The following is a 16,624-nucleotide window of genomic DNA, read 5'->3' as shown; positions in this document are numbered from 1 at the left end:
ACCATCCCGCTCACTCCAAGTTGGTATAATCCGGGTCAAAGGTCATCAGGTCTTGAAGAAGATGGCGGCCGCAATGCTGTGGAGAAAAGCAGACGTGCTCAGATCAGTGAGAACTTCAGCTCTTCAGGTGAGAAAAGTTTGAAGAAATGTATGAATTCAAGTCTTTAAGTCAGACTGTGACGTCAGAGAGGAAATGCAAAAACTCCAATAATCAGTAAGAAGTCAGTGATGCGTTGCGTGAAGTTTAAATGCTACAAAAGTTAGACGAAGAAAGTTAGAAGGTTCCTGACGGAGTTTTTATTTTTATTTTTTTATTTTTTAAAGAAATGGACCCCTACTGTAATATGACCTTTCACCCAGTTCAGAGCAGAACCAGAACCAGAGTCCACTGAGGACCAGGTCAGGGTCTCTGACAGGAGACCTCTGCTGTGTCAGTTCAAACGCTGTGAATATTATCCAGAAAATCCCCCCCCCCCAAAAAAAATCACAGAAAGGTGCAGTCTGCTGACAGCTGACACCACCTTCAGCAGGTAGGCCATGTGACCGCCAGGTGGCGCCATTAACACCATCAAAGAGTCCTTCTTCCTATTATTTAAATCACTGTGGAGACAGAAAGATGGACAGACAGACAGACAGACAGACAGACAGACAGACAGACAGACAGACAGATGGACGGACAGACAGACAGAAAGATGGACGGACAGACAGAAAGATGGACGGACGGACGGACAGACAGACAGACAGAAAGATAGACAGACAGACAGACAGACAGAAAGATGGACGGACAGACAGACAGAAAGATGGACGGACAGACAGACAGACAGACAGACGGACGGACAGACGGACAGACAGACGGACGGACAGACAGACAGTGAAGAATCAGCTCATTGTTGCTCCCTGTGGTGGAAAAACTCTTTACATCAGTTACAGTCAGTCATTGTCTTTTATCCAAAGCGACGTGCGTCTGAACGCTCTCTGAACACCCCGATGCAGCATGGGGGGCAGTTTCGGGTTCAGTATCTTCAAGGATACTTCAGCGTGTGGACTGCCGAGGCCAGGGATCGAACCACCGGCCTCCTGATCGGTGGACGATCGCTCGACCTCCTGAGCCGCCGCCGCCCCCATTTTCTGTCAGATGAGGGTTTTTTCTCTATTTCTGTATTTCCATGAAAACAGTTCAGAAAGGTGTTTGCAATAAAAATAATACTTCACTTTCTTTCATTTTTCCTGCATTTTCTGATCTTTTCAGTTTGTTTTCTGTTTTCTTGTTTAAATAATTAAACTAAAATCACAGTAATAAAATGACACCAGAAGTTCAACAAACGGAAATAAACAGTAAAATGTCGTTTTGTTCTTTTTGCAAAAATCGTTTTGATTTTTTTCTTAAATGTCCCTGAATTTATCTAATTAATAAATGGAACTAGTTTTTATAGAAAGCACGTTCGGATCAATGACACAACGCCTGAACGTCATGTTTTACCTGTGTTTGATTCAGTCCAGTTCTACAAACCCTGAAAGAACTCTGTTCTCCTGCTAACTGTGTTCTTTCAGTCATGGTTCCACAGCTCGGCGGTTCTTCCTCAGCAGTCCGGTTCTCCTCCTCCTCAGTCGGGGTTCTTCCCACCTGCGGACGATGTCATGCTGCCAGCAGGAAGTTTCAACAACAGAGTGGCTTTCATCACAGGAGGGGGGACGGGACTGGGCCGAACCATGACCACCGCCCTGTCACAGCTGGGAGCTCAGTGCGTCATCGCCAGCAGGTCAGAGGTCATGTCCTCAGTTCTGTTCTGTACTGCAGACGCTAAACCCAAATCACAAAGAGGAACCACATCTTCTGTCTGTTCGTGGGTCACCATGTGATGGACTGCGAAACACATTTGTAATTACAGAAAGGGGAATTTGATTGGATGAGCTTTTATTTATTTATTTATTTATTTAATGAAAAACATCAGGGACAATACATATTAATAGACACTTTCATGTAAATACATAGGATTATAGCAAGCAGCTAATTTCCATCCTTTGTCCCTGGGCAGGTTGGTGTTAACATGGAGTCAATAAAAAACAGATCCATTATCAGTAAAGGTGTAAGGTGCAATAACAAATAACTTTTCATGAATGTTGTTTGAAAATTCATAAATCTTGACCTCGTGCGTGTGTTTATTAATCAGGAAGTTGGACGTTCTGCAGCAAACAGCCGAGGAGATCAGCAGCCAGACTGGAAACAAGGTCAGTAACCAGAACCAGGCTGAAACAGGCTGAAGCAGGCTGAACGAGTCATTGTGTTACACAGCTGTGTACAACAGAACATGGCACACAGAGGGTTAGGGTGGGTTAGGGTGGGTTAGGGTTAGGGTGGGTTAGGGTTAGGGTGGGGTAGGGTTGAACCTGCGCTATGCCACTGCATGTAGAAAAGTTTGGATTTCTAAGAATAAACAACAACAACAACAACATCACAATGCTGGCTGATGTCAGGATGATGTCAGCATCACTTCAGGATGGTGGCATGCAGGAAGCCAGCCTCCCACGCACCTCCCCGCCAGTTTCCCAGACGTTGGATAAATAAAGCCGTATCTTACCTGACACCATCATCCTGGGCAGACCAGTTACTAAACTTGGGGACTTCGGACTTGATCAAGGACTTTTTGACCAACTGTCCCCTGACCGTTAGACTGCGTGGTCTTGAGCTCCATCCTCTCCATCCTCCACCCCCTGTATACTCATGACTGTGCCCCCACCCATCCCAATAATACCATCATCAAGTTCATGGACAACATAGCTGTGGTTGGACTTCTCTCAGGAGATGAAGTCCAAAGACAGACAGCATGGTATTCAGAGAACAGTCTCATCCTGCTTTGAGGTTTCTGGGTACGCACCCGTCTCTAGTGGGCTACCACCACAGTGGTGAGGAAGGCACAGCAGCGACTCCACTTCCTGAAGATCCTCAAGAGAACCAATCTGACCTGCAGGAGACACTTGGGGTGCTTTTCCTTACGTTGAATTGTGCCTCCTCGTCTCCTCTCTCCTTCGTCGACCCGGAAGTCGTTTCCCCTCCGCCATGATGAAGGATCTTCCAATTGCTTAAATGCACCTGAAGGAGACGAGGAGCGAGGAGAGAGGAGGCTTCTGAAGGAGATCAGAGTGAGGACACACCGGTGTATCCTACGAAGTCTTTATTATTTAAGGGGCGTGTCGTATGTGGCACACGTTTGAATCATGGCGGGAGCAGGTCTTCACAAATGTCATCCTGATTCTTGTTTCAACTGTGTCCTTTTAACAACTGTGTCTGTCACCAAGAAATGAATGAAAATTCTTGGTATATTACGGTTTTTTAAAGCGAGGCTACAAGGCTGCTGGTTTAATCTACCGCACAGCCGTCCTCTGTTACGCCTCTAACGGCATTTAATTGAAACCTCATCAATAGCAATCAGGAGTAGAACAGTGTGACTGCAGATCTGACCATAATATCACGTTTTACAGCTTTTACAGCTGTGCAAACGTCATCAGTCAGTGACGTCGCTTCGGACTGACGCTGTGGAGCGAGGATTTTTCATTTCGGAGTTTCGTCTCCTTCGTCCTCACGTCCCTTCCTCGCATCCCTCTTTCATGTCCTCGCTGGGCGGAGCTAAGACGCGAGGAGAGGAAGCGAGTGGAGGAGACGAGGAGACCAATTTATGGAATGAAAAGCAGCCTTGGTGTCGCACTGCTGCTGCATCGAGACTCTGCTGTCTCACTGTATGTCTCAGCCCTTCAATGATGTCCAGAAGGTGGTTGTTTGCTCACTGTCCTCTTTGTAGGACTTTTTCAGCCCTTGCTGCCTCAGTAGAGCAGCCAACATATGGAAAGACCCACCCCAGCTTGGACATCATGTGTATGACCTGCTGCCCTCTGACTGGCTGCTTCAGGTCCATCAAACCAACAGACAGACAGTCTGGGACCTTTGTGACTATCAGCACTACAACATTACAGTTACGCTTAATGACACCTCACTGTGGCTACTGTACAACTACATGTTTGTATGTGGTACACGCAGTATTCCTAACAGCACTACTTGTGTATAGGTATACTGTTTTACAGCTAATGTAGTGCTTTTATCTATAAGCTTGCACCGTACGTTTGTCTAGTTTGAACTCCATCCATCAGGTCCCTGGTCTCAACTCGACTGAACCAGGTGAAGCTGGTCCTCTGAACCGTTCTGACCTAGTCCCCTCCCTCTGTCCCTGTCCTCAGGTCCACGCAATTCAGTGTGATGTCAGAGATCCTCAGGCTGTCTCTCGCTGTGTCGACCAGATGGAAACTCTGACAGGACTTCCAAATGTAAACACACACACACACACACACACACACACACACACACACACACTTGTCTTTCTATATTTGTGAGGTCTCTCAGTGACTTAATATACCCTAACCTGAACCTGAACCTTGAAGCCAAGTCTGAACCTTCAAACTGCCGTCTGAAGTAGTGCAGACGGACAAAAGTGTCCTGACAATGCAGAAATGTCCTCACTAAGATAGTAATGAGAATTCAATTCAATTCAATTTTATTTGTATAGCGCCAAATCACAACAGAAGTTGTCTCAGGACACTTTCCATATAGAGCGGGTACAGACCAAACTCTTTTATCTACAAAGAAACCAACAATTCCCTCATGAGCAGCACTTGGCGACAGTGGCGAGGAAAAACTTCCTTTAACAGGCAGAAACCTCAGACTGAACCAGACTCTGGGTGGGCGGCCATCTGCCTCCACCGGGTGGGTGAGAGAGGAAGAGCAAGAGAGGGAGAGTGAGACAGACAGACAGACAGACAGACAGACAGACAGACAGACAGACAGACAGTAACAGTGACAGTGGATGTAATAACAGCAGTAGCAGTTGCAGTGGATGTCAGGCAGGGCCAAGGCAGGAGACGCAGCTGAAATCCACAATCCAGATTCAGACACTGTCCATGGGAACCTGCAAGACGACAAAGCACAGAGACTCCGGGGAAGGAGCTAAGTTAGTAACACGCCGTGGTAGGACATGAGAGCGTGCGGATGGAGAGGGACAGAAGGACAGAGGAGCTCGGTGTGTCTTTGGATGTCCCCCGACAGTCTAATCCTATAGCAGCATAACTAGGGGCTGGTCCAGGACCAGGCTGAGCCAGCCCTAACTATAAGCTTTATCAAAGAGGACAGTTTTAAGACGACTCTTAAATGTAGAGACAGTGTCTGCCTCCCGGACAAAGACTGAAGATGGTTCCACAGGAGAGGAGCTTGATAGCTAAATGCTCTGACTCCTGTTCTGCTTTTTGAGACTTTAGGAACCATAAGTAGAAATGCATTCTGGGAACGCAGTGTTGGAGTAGGGCAATAAGGTACTATGAGCTCTTTAAGATAAGAAGGTGCCTGGCCATTTATGGCTTTGTAAGTAAGGAGGAGAATTTTAAACTCTATTCTAAACTTTACAGGGAGCCAGTGCAGAGCGGCGAGTATTGGAGAAATATGATCTCGCTTCCTGGTTTTTGTCCAGTAACAATGAACCAGTACTGGTTCATTGTTACTGGAGGTGCTCATCATGTGTGTGAAATAGGAGTCTGGACTGGTTGATGGACACAAGGTCCACATCTGTTCTGTAGTTCATGAGAAAAGTACAACAAATTGAAAAACCTACCTGGTCATCTAAAGTCTGCACCTGCACCGAAACTTGAGCAGGTGAAAGTTCAGAAAAATCTGGACACATTTTCTGACATTAGTCATAATATGTGACGTCAGAGGTTTCCACTGTGAAAAAATGACATCTGTGACAAATGAAACTATTAGTGATGACATCACAGTGATTGTGTGTCCTGATTGGTGCAGGTGATCATCAGCAACGCAGCGGGAAATTTTGTCTGTCCATCAGAACGTCTGTCGCCAAACGCCTGGAAGACCATCACAGAAATCGTCCTGAATGGGACAGCCTTCATCACTCTGGAACTGGGCAAGAGACTGATCCAGAGTCAGAAAGGTCAGAGGTCACTGACAGACTGATCCAGAGTCAGAGACAGGACAGAGTTGACAAAGATCCAGCATTGCAGCAGAGCTCAGGAGTAATACAGTTAGGTCTGATTAAGAAATGTCAAAATGGGTTCTCACACCTTCAGAAAATGAATTTGAATAGACTGGCTTTAGACTAGTGAGAAAGGTCAGAGGTCAGATAATTCTAAATTGATTTACTTGTTTGCTGCTTGTCTTGTGTGATGTTTGTTTGTTGTTCTTACTGCTGTTGTTCAGGTGCATCCTTCCTGGCCATCTCCACCGTCTATGCTGAGTCTGGTTCTGGTTTTGTGGTCCCAAGTGCGTCGGCAAAGGCCGGAGTCGAGGCACTATACAAGTCAGTCTGACCTTTAACCTTTCAGCTGTACACAACATGAACAGACCTGACCTCAGATCAGACTTAAAGCTGATATCATGACGTCACCGTCATGCTGATCATCCTGAATGTGTTGCTGTTGTTGGTGTGTGTGTCAGGTCTCTGGCTGCGGAGTGGGGCCGCTATGGTCACAGATTTAACATAATCCAGCCCGGACCAATCAGAACCAAGGTAGTGCCCGTCTGACCACAATTGATGACCTTTGTTTACAGTTGTCTTTTACTGTTTAGTATACTTTTGTGTACTTTTATATTCTATTTTACATTTTTATTTTGACCTCTTTATATCGCTGTTCGTGCTTTTTGTAGCTTGCTCACTGGAACGACAAAATTTTCCTGGTGTGGGATCAAGTCCTATCTTATCTTATCTGTTTACCTGTGCTTTGTTGTTTTTTTGCTTGTTGTGTTTAGGGGGCATTCAGCCGCCTGGACCCGACGGGAGCCTTTCAGAAGGAGATGATCAACCGGATCCCAACTGGTCGACTTGGAAAACCTGAAGAGATTGCAAACCTGGCAGCATATATGAGCAGCGACTACGCTACCTGGATGTCTGGAGCTGTGAGTTAGACTGACCTTAGGCCGGACTTCATACTGATCTTAGATTAAAGTTTAGACTGATCTCAGGCCAGACTTCATACTGATCTTAGATCAGAGTTCATACTGATCTTAGATCAGAGTTCAGACTGATCTCAGGCCAGAGTTCATACTGATCTTAGATCAGAGTTCATACTGATCTTAGATCAGAGTTCAGACTGATCTCAGGCCAGAGTTCATACTGATCTTAGATCAGAGTTCAGACTGATCTCAGGCCACAGTTCAGACAGCTATTGTGTCTCCTCCTCCTCTGGTAGCTGGTTTCTATCTGGGCTCCTGATTTCCCATCTTGTTTTTTGTATTTATTTAAATTTTCCTTAAGCTTGAAAGTTTTAATTTTTGGCTGAATTGGACATCTAAAGACATATTTTATGGACAAATATTTAAAAGTTGTGGATGACCCTTGCGACCTCTGATATTTCACGGATACACTCTGCTCTGGCCTACTGACAGAAAAAGCCTGCTTGCAGCTAAAGCTAATTAGCACCAAGATGCCTCCTCTCTCCTCTACAAACTTCTGCAGCAGGTTGCAGTGTTGGAAACTAAAGTTCAGCACCTGGAAATAAACACAGAAGTGAACGGACTTTGTGGAAATGACAGAACTTTGCCAGCGGACTGGAGAATGCTAACATCCAGCTAATTAGCTCTGATACAGCTCCCTCGAAACTAAAGGGCTGTGTACCGGGTGATAAATCTGCCAGTATTAGTCCTCCCTGGAATGCTCTCGGGGCAAAGCCCAAGAGTAAATCAGCTGATATGGGGAGACGTCCAACAGGTAGAACCCAGCGCCCAGAGATCTGTGATGCGACAGGCTGGCCTGCGTTATCATCCTACTCAACACCTGAGCAGAGTAAGACACAGCCGTGGATAAAAGCTAAAGGGAAGATGAGCAACAAAGCTCCCAAACCAGCGAGTGTGCAGTTACAAAATCGGTTTGCTCCACTACTGCAGGACCCTGGATCTCCAACTGAAAACCTGGATAACTTCTCGGACTCACAGAGAAGGGTAAGGCCCGACAGGAAGTCAGAAGCTAGAAAGCTACAAGGAAAGCTACTGACTGGTCCTGAGACTCTGGTTGTTGGTGATTCTGCTATTAAAGATGTGGGAGGAACGTACAGCAGAAACACAAAAGTGCTGTGCTTTCCTGATGATACAGTCTCCAACACGACCGACAGAATCCTCAGTATTGTTGCAGAAATTCCAACTCTGAAATACCTTGTACTGCACACAGGGGCAAATGATATTGCGAAACGACAATCTGAAGTGCTCAAACGAGATTTAGGTAAACTGCTAAATGCAGTGAGCTCTCTGAATGCTGAAGTCTTCTTCAGTGGGCCTTTACCACCAGTCAGAGGAGGAGAGAGATTCAGCAGTGTTGGCAGTAAGCAGATGACTTTCAACTGCATGTGATGTCCACTCCATTTTATTGACAATTTCAACTTTTTCAAGGAGATGGACTTTCCCTAAACAAGTCAGGAGTAAAACTTTTTGCCTCCAACCTATCTTTCTTCCTGCATCACACTGTTCCCACTCCCAAGGACAAGAGACAAGAGGAATCCAGTCATCTTCACTGGGTATCCCATCACCCTCCTCCCCCTGCTGGAGTTTACTGACCAAATGAACAAACTTGTCAGCGCTGGTATCAGGCTTACTCCTCGCCCATCTGGGATCCTGTCCCCCCAAATTCCACCCTGTCCCCTACAACCACCCTGTCCCCCTCCACCACCACATCGCCGACGGGCACCACCTCCACCCCTTCCATGGCTTGATCTGAACCTACTCCAGTCCCCTAATAAGAGCCCAGCAGAGCCAGATATTTGTGTTGGTAACTGATGTGTTCTGGGTCCAGCTTTTAAGGCAAATGTTATGCCTGACTCTTCCAAGGAAAAGCCAGGGCCCATTGTGCCGGAAGCTTCATTGATTCATGTCTCAATAGGTAGGAGGAGAAGATCGGTCCATCTATTCAATTCAATTCAATTCAATTTTATTTGTATAGCGCCAAATCACAACAGAAGTTGTCTCAGGACACTTTCCATACAGAGCTGCTACAGACTGAGCTCTTTATCTACAGAGAGCCAACAATTCCCCCATGAGCAGCACTTGGCGACAGTGGCGAGGAAAAACTTCCTTTAACAGGCAGAAACCTCAGACTGAACCAGACTCTGGGTGGGCGGCCATCTGCCTCCACCGGCTGGGTGAGAGAGGAAGAGCAAGAGAGGGAGAGAGACAGACAGACAGACAGACAGACAGACAGACAGACATGCAGTCACAGTAACAGTGACAGTGGATGTAATAACAGCAGTAGCAGTTGCAGTGGATGTCAGGCAGGGCCAAGGCAGGAGACGTAGCTGAAATCCACAATCCAGATTCAGCCACTGTCCATGGGAACCTGCAAGACGACAAAGCACAGAGACTCCGGGGAAGGAGCTAAGTTAGTAAGACGCCGTGGTAGGACATGAGAGTGTGCGGATGGAGAGGGACAGAAGGACAGAGGAGCTCGGTGTATCTTTGGATGTCCCCCGACAGTCTAATCCTATAGCAGCATAACTAGGGGCTGGTCCAGGACCAGCCTGAGCCAGCCCTAACTATAAGCTTTATCAAAGAGGATCTCTCCAGAAACATCACATCATCGAGTTTAACATGTATTCCATGTCAGCCACAGTATGTTCTAAAAATGGGGATGTTGGACTTTTTAGCACATTTAACTTAGCTCTTTTAAATGTTAGGTCTTTGGCAGGCAAATCATTCTTAATCAATGACTTTATCATCAAGCATAAGCTTGATTTTATGTTTTTAACTGAAATTTGGTTAGGACAAGATAACGGCACAGCAGTTCTCAATGAGTCAGCCCCTCCGAATTTCAGTTTCATAAGTGAAGTAAGAATGCATAAGAGAGGAGGTGGAGTCGCCATTTTGTTTAATGATAGCATTCAATGCAAGAGAGTCTCTTATGGTCAGTTTGATTCTTTTGAATATGTTGCCACTCAATCAAAGTCTCCCTGTCGATCAGTCTTCATAACCATCTACAAGCCCCCAAAATACAATGCAAAGTTTTCTGATGAGTTTGCCAATCTACTGTCTGTTGTTTGTATTGATTTTGACTGTGTTGTGTTAGTGGGTGACTTCAACATTCATGTTGATAATCTCAAAGATGGATGTGCTATAGAACTTCTAAACATCCTGGATCATTTTGGCCTATCTCAGCACGTAACACATTCAACACATAACAAAGGGCATATATTAGATTTGGTTATCTCCAAAGGGCTTAATATCTCTGAGGTTATGGTGACTGATGTTGCTCTTTCTGATCATTACTGTGTGTCATTTAAAATGGCCACACCTGCTATTCTTGACAAAAGTGGAACAGAGGTAATCAAAAAGCGTTATATTAATGATAACACCTGTGCAGTCTTCACTCAGTCTTTTACACCATCACCAACACTCAGCTTCAACTGATGACCTTGTAAATGATTTCAGTTCCAAAGTTATGACTATTATTGACTCCATCGCACCAGTTAAGACCAAAGTTTTGTCAGGAAGGAAAAAGGCACCTTGGAGAAACACCACACTGGTCAAAGTCCAGAAAAGAGTCTGCAGACAGGCAGAGCGCAGCTGGCGAAAAACCAAAATCCAGGTTCATTATGACATTTACAAAAACAGTCTCCACACCTATAACCATGAACTAAAGAAGACAAGGCGAGCATTCCTCTCAGAGATTATCAACAGAAACTGTAATAATGCCCGCACTTTGTTTTCTGTTGTGGACAGACTGACAAACCCCACAGCATCAGTCCCTCCTGAGCTGCTGTCCAACAAGTCATGCAATGATTTTGCAGCCTTTTTTACAGATAAAATTTCAAGGATAAGACAAACAGTGTGCAGCTCCAACTCAGACAAAATGATAAGTCCACCTGTGCTTTCTCCAGTTAATCTAGCACATTTTAACCTTCTAGACCATACAAGGCTGACAGAAACTGTATCACAGTTAAAATCCACAACATGCTGCCTTGATACTCTGCCAACAAACTTTTTTAAAAATGTTTTTCATTGCATAGCTCCAGATGTGTTGCAGATGATAAATAATTCTCTTCAGTCCGGTCAGTTTCCCCAGGCCTTGAAAACTGCAGTAATAAAACCTCCTAAAAAAAACTAATCTGGATGCTTCAGTAAAGTAACTACAGGCCAATATCAAATCTTCCCTTTCTAAGAAAAATGTTGTTTTTCAACAAACGCATGCTTTCGTGATGCAGAACAACACCATTCTCGGACCACTTCTTTTCAATATCTACATGTTGCCCCTAGCTCAGATTATGGAGCATCATAATATTTTTTATCATACTTACGCAGATGATACACAACTTTATATTTCTGTGTCATCACATGACTACAGTCCCTTACTTTCACTGAGTGTATTCATCAAATCAATGAGTGGATGTGCCAGAATTTCTTCAGCTCAGCTCAGCTCAGCTCAGTGAGAAATGAAAGGTCAAAGATCAGCACTCACCTTAACTCCATGTCACTGACAACAGCAGATAAAGCCAGAAATCTTGGTGTAATTATTGATTCTGACCTGAATTTTAACAACCATTTAAAGCTGATTACCAAATCAGCCTACTACCACCTGAAAAATATAACCAGAATCAAGGGTTGTCTGTCCAAAGAAGACATGGAAAGACTTGTTCATGCATTCATCTTCAGTAGGTTGGACTATTGCAATGGAGTCTTTACTGGCCCAAACAAAAAATCAATTAGGCAACTACAGCTGATCCAAAATGCAGCTGCACGAGTCCTTACAAACAGCAGAAAAATGGACCAGATCACTACACTGGCTTCCTGTGAGTCAAAGAATAGACTTTAAAATCTTACTGTTGGTCTACAAAGCATTAAATGGTCTAGGACCAAAATATATTCTAGATTTATTGACTCCATATGAAGCATCCAGAGCCCTCAGGTCATCAGGGACAGGTCTACTGTGTGTTCCCAGAATGAGAAGCAAACAAAGTGAAGCAGCTTTCAGTTATTATGCTCCTCACCTGTGGAACATTCTCCCTGCACACCTGAGGTCTGCACCACCTGTCAGCTCTTTTAAATCAGGGTTGAAGACATTATTGTTTGCTACAGCTTTTACTTAAAGTAAATATATCTGCTCAATGATTTTAATCATTCTAAATGCTAAATTATTGCCTTTTACTGGCGTCTGTTTTTAATTTTCCTTTAAATGTATTTTATTTTATTTTTGTTTTTCTATTCTCTTCTAATTTCTTTCTTTCCTTCTCTCTTTCTTTGAAATGTATGGTTTTAATGTATTTTTATGCTTCTGTAAAGCAGATCTCAGGCCAGACTTCAGACTGACCTTAGGTCAAAGTTTCTGACTGTTGGTGTGTTTGTGTTCAGGTGATTCGGTTGGATGGAGGAGAATACGTGTCGATGGCTGGAGAGTTTAACAATCTGCGTAGGGTGAGTGTCGCACTGAAATGTTTCCCTCAGAAATATGAATTCCTACAACAGCATGTTCATGCTGACAGTAGACGTTTCCGCTTGATGTTTGAAGCGACTCCAGCATGTCGTTGTCTGTTTTTATGTCCACTGAAAGACAACAGATGTCGTGTCTGAATTTACTGATAACTTGATAACAGTCAGCTGTGCGAGCCAGCGCGTCCTCTCATTTGTTTCAGTTTGGATTATTTAGTTGGAATAACCCAAAATTCATGAGGCATGTTTACAGGCTGAACGCTGCAGAGCTGAACATGCTTCTCTTTTGCTTCTTCAAAACTGTCAATTCAGTCACCTTTGTTACAGCCAGCGATAATAAGCATTATCGTTAGCAGTATTTGCTAAATGTATTTCATAAAATATCATCTGTTTGTGTCTCAGGTGACTCCAGATCAGTGGAAGATAATGGAGGCGATGATCAGAAACACGAAGGGATCCTAAAAAAATTCTCAGTGGACCACAACAACCATTCAGTTCACAGTGTGCAGGTGGACCCACCCACCTGCTCATGTCATGATGATGAGAGAATCTGACAGATGTAAACGCAGAGTTTTGATGATTTACTGATTGATCAGCGATTATTGACAGCTTCATCAACAGGAAACACTTGGTTCACCTGTTAGCTTGTAGCTGGTGGAGATGTCAGTTTAATCCAGAGATGTGAAGTTTTTCTTGTTCCACTGTGGTTTTTGATCTCATTCACTCTGAGCCACCTCAGGAGTCTCAGCTGATCTCTGGGCTCCAAGAAGCTTTCGCAAACAGCTTCAGGTGCATTTGCGCCTCTTCTGGACTGAAGGAGGACCAACCAATATATACATGAAGCCCAGAAAACAAAGAATGATAGTAATCAGATTTGTGGCCAACAGATATGTGAGTGTAAAATGTCGGAAATCTGGATTTGATCTGTGGCTCTGAAATGAAGTCTGTGATATTAATGACGTCATTAAAAACTAATCATAGACTGAAAGTTTCACATTTCATGAAGATCATTACTCATGTTGTGGGGACATAAATCTGTTTACACAGTCACATTGTGGGGACTCGTCTTACTTGTGGGGACAAAATGCAGGTCCACTCAATGTAAACCATTAAATTTTGTGGTGAAGGCTGAGCTTAAGGTTAAGGTTAAGGTTAAGGTTAAGGTTAAGGTTAAGGTTAAGGTTAAGGTTAGGGTTAGGTTTAGGCAAGTAGTGGTTAAGGTAAAGGTAAGTCTCCAGGAAATGCATGTAAGTCTATGTAATGTCACCACAAGTGATGAAAACCTAACGTGTCAAGAGGAAGCGTCACATGCACATTTCCTTAACCAATGAAATTCTTGATTTACAATGAAACACAAGGTATTAAAGTGAGAAGTATCTAATAATGTAAGAACATAAAATAATGAAGATGGTCCACAATATGCAAACAGAAAGTATGAACACAGTGTCATACAGCATTGATATAATATATATAATGTACATTCTATTATACATTATACCAATATAATGTACAGTATCAAAACAAATGTTTTTGAACATACTTTTACACAGCAATTCATAAAAGATATATTAAAAAAGTAACAAAGAGATAAAAATGAGATAAACCCAAAGCGTCAAGATCCAGCTGAGACTGACCCAAGAAGACTCAAACAGGCTTTACTGAGTACTGAATTAAGGCCCTGAATGCTTCCGTAAGGAGAGATTTCAGCTTTAATAAATTCAGAAATATGTTGTCGTTTTGGGCATGCTGAGTGTAGATTAATTGGCAAAAATGGCAATTTTATTCATTTAGATGAAAATCTAAAATGCGTACCTTTAGAATGGAAACCACACAGATGTCATTCTCCAGAAACAACGCTGAGCGCCTTCCTGAAATACAAATCAAACATGAGCTGCATATCTGGGTCAGGACAGTACAGATAAATGTAAGCTACATTAAAGCTGATGTACAGGCCTACGATAATGGATTGTTCGGGGTGTCCAATCACAGCCCTATTTCCTGATGAAGTAATCCAGTTCAGTTCAAATCAGTGAGGACCCTCTGTGGCTGCAGTCCACCTCTGGGCCTCTCAGACCCTCAGAGCTGTTTAGAACTGTTCCAGATGGACGCCGGTGGATCGGGGCGGTCGTGTCGTCGCGGTGGCGGCTCCACAGTTTTGGAATAGCCTTGGATGTTCGCCTCCACTGACACTTGAATGTTTTCAGTTTGCTCTTAGTGGTTTTAGTATTTCAGTATTATAAGACCTTTAATGTTACTCACATCATGTTGTTGTGCTGTTTATATTACTTTAATTTGTAGGATTTTGGTAAATTCTGTTTGTTTTTAAATGAACTATAAAAACCTTCAGGTGATTTTAAGATGAGCAGTCTGACACGTCTGAGTTTCAGCTCAATGCTTCAGATCCTGGAAACAAAGACAAACACTGACCTCTTCAGGTCATCACATCACTTTCTTCTGCTGGACGCAAACTGTTCATCGTGCATCTTTGGAAAAAAGATGCATCGAATACAATCAGTAAGAATTCCAAATGAATCCATGAATAGGATTATTAACTCATTCGTTTATATATTAAATATCTTTTGGAGGAAACCTTCAAAGATGTCAGTTGTCTGTGTTTCAGTCATTTCTTCTGCGACAGTCACGACAGAGATAAACACAGTCCACATTCACAGGCAATGAGACAATAACCAGCAGCATCAGGCCAAATTAAACTGAACTCATGAAGTCCAGAAACAGGATAGAAAGAGTGAAGCCATCAACCATCTGCAGCTCTCTCTGCGCAACACCCAACAGGAAGTTGGCTCTGAGCCCCATCACCTATGACCTGGGGACCGTTGCACAAAAGACATCCAGGAAGTGACTGAGCTGAGCTCAACCAATCCAAAACATGAGCGTCCAATTCAATTTTATTTGTATAGCGCCAAATCACAACAGAAGTTGTCTCAGGACACTTTCCATATAGAGCTGCTACAGACCAAACTCTTTATCTACAGAGGACCAACAATTCCCCCATGAGCAGCACTTGGCGACAGCGGCGAGGAAAAACTTCCTTTTAACAGGCAGAAACCTCAGACTGAACCAGACTCTGGGTGGGCGGCCATCTGCCTCCACCGGCTGGGTGAGAGAGGAAGAGCAAGAGAGGGAGAGTGAGACAGACAGACAGACAGACAGACAGACAGACAGACAGACAGACAGACAGACAGACAGACAGACAGACAGACAGACAGACAGACAGAGACAGAGAGACAGACATGCAGTCACAGTAACAGTGACAGTGGATGTAATAACAGCAGTAGCAGTTGCAGTGGATGTCAGGCAGGGCCAAGGCAGGAGACGCAGCTGAAATCCACAATCCAGATTCAGCCACTGTCCATGGGAACCTGCAAGACGACAAAGCACAGAGACTCCGGGGAAGGAGCTAAGTCAGTAGCACGCCGTGGTAGGACATGAGAGCGTGCGGATGGAGAGGGACAGAAGGACAGAGGAGCTCGGTGTGTCTTTGGATGTCCCCCGACAGTCTAATCCTATAGCAGCATAACTAGGGGCTGGTCCAGGACCAGGCTGAGCCAGCCCTAACTATAAGCTTTATCAAAGAGGACAGTTTTAAGACGACTCTTAAATGTAGAGACAGTGTCTGCCTCCCGGACAAAGACTGAAGATGGTTCCACAGGAGAGGAGCTTGATAGCTAAATGCTCTGACTCCTGTTCTGCTTTTTGAGACTTTAGGAACCATAAGTAGAAATGCATTCTGGGAACGCAGTGTTGGAGTAGGGCAATAAGGTACTATGAGCTCTTTAAGATAAGAAGGTGCCTGGCCATTTATGGCTTTGAATGAAAATGAATGAAAATGAATGAAAATACTTCAAACTGAAATGAATGCTGCTCATGTTTTGTGTTAATGTGTAAATGATGACGTGGATCAGGTTGGATGTGGTAACAGTGTGTAGTGCTCAGTGGAATAACTGCTGGTTTCTGTTTGTGATGATGCTGACTGAGATAAGGGATGAGATTCAACAGATCCTGGAGCTTCGCCTGGTCTGGAGCAGGCCAGCTCCACACAATAAATCTCCATGGTAACTCATCCCATAACAGATCCCACTTTCCACTGTCCTGCTTTTGTGCAACCGGATCAGGGATAAGTTGAGCCAGGATCACCAACATATCCCG

The 16,624-nt window shown here is 44.1% G+C and overlaps 1 protein-coding gene across 1 annotated transcript; it reads left to right on the top strand.

Moving 5' to 3' along the window:
- Window positions 1-44: 44 nt before the first annotated feature.
- decr1 (2,4-dienoyl CoA reductase 1, mitochondrial) lies at window positions 45-15,051 on the top strand. The gene is made up of 10 exons (XM_070966250.1): window positions 45-127; window positions 1,552-1,760; window positions 2,172-2,229; window positions 4,231-4,317; window positions 5,840-5,987; window positions 6,254-6,353; window positions 6,491-6,563; window positions 6,803-6,949; window positions 12,380-12,442; window positions 12,860-15,051. Exons 1-10 carry the CDS (start codon window positions 62-64, stop codon window positions 12,917-12,919), a joined length of 1,011 nt encoding a protein of 336 aa, XP_070822351.1. The 5' UTR covers window positions 45-61; the 3' UTR covers window positions 12,920-15,051.
- Window positions 15,052-16,624: the final 1,573 nt, after the last annotated feature.

Source organism: Chaetodon trifascialis, chromosome 7 (assembly GCF_039877785.1).
Source record: "Chaetodon trifascialis isolate fChaTrf1 chromosome 7, fChaTrf1.hap1, whole genome shotgun sequence".
NCBI classification, from domain to species: domain Eukaryota; kingdom Metazoa; phylum Chordata; class Actinopteri; order Chaetodontiformes; family Chaetodontidae; genus Chaetodon; species Chaetodon trifascialis.
This window is presented reverse-complemented; position numbering and strand designations above follow the sequence as displayed.

What these genes read in the sequence shown, in the direction of transcription:
- decr1 (XM_070966250.1), top strand. Translation starts at nt 62, where the DNA reads ATGGCGGCCGCAATGCTGTGGAGAAAAGCAGACGTGCTCAGATCAGTG. An exon ending in CTCTGACAGGACTTCCAAAT is followed by an intron (nt 4,318 to 5,839) that starts GTAAACACACAC and finishes TGATTGGTGCAG; the next exon opens with GTGATCATCAGCAACGCAGC. An exon ending in ACTGATCCAGAGTCAGAAAG is followed by an intron (nt 5,988 to 6,253) that starts GTCAGAGGTCAC and finishes GCTGTTGTTCAG; the next exon opens with GTGCATCCTTCCTGGCCATC.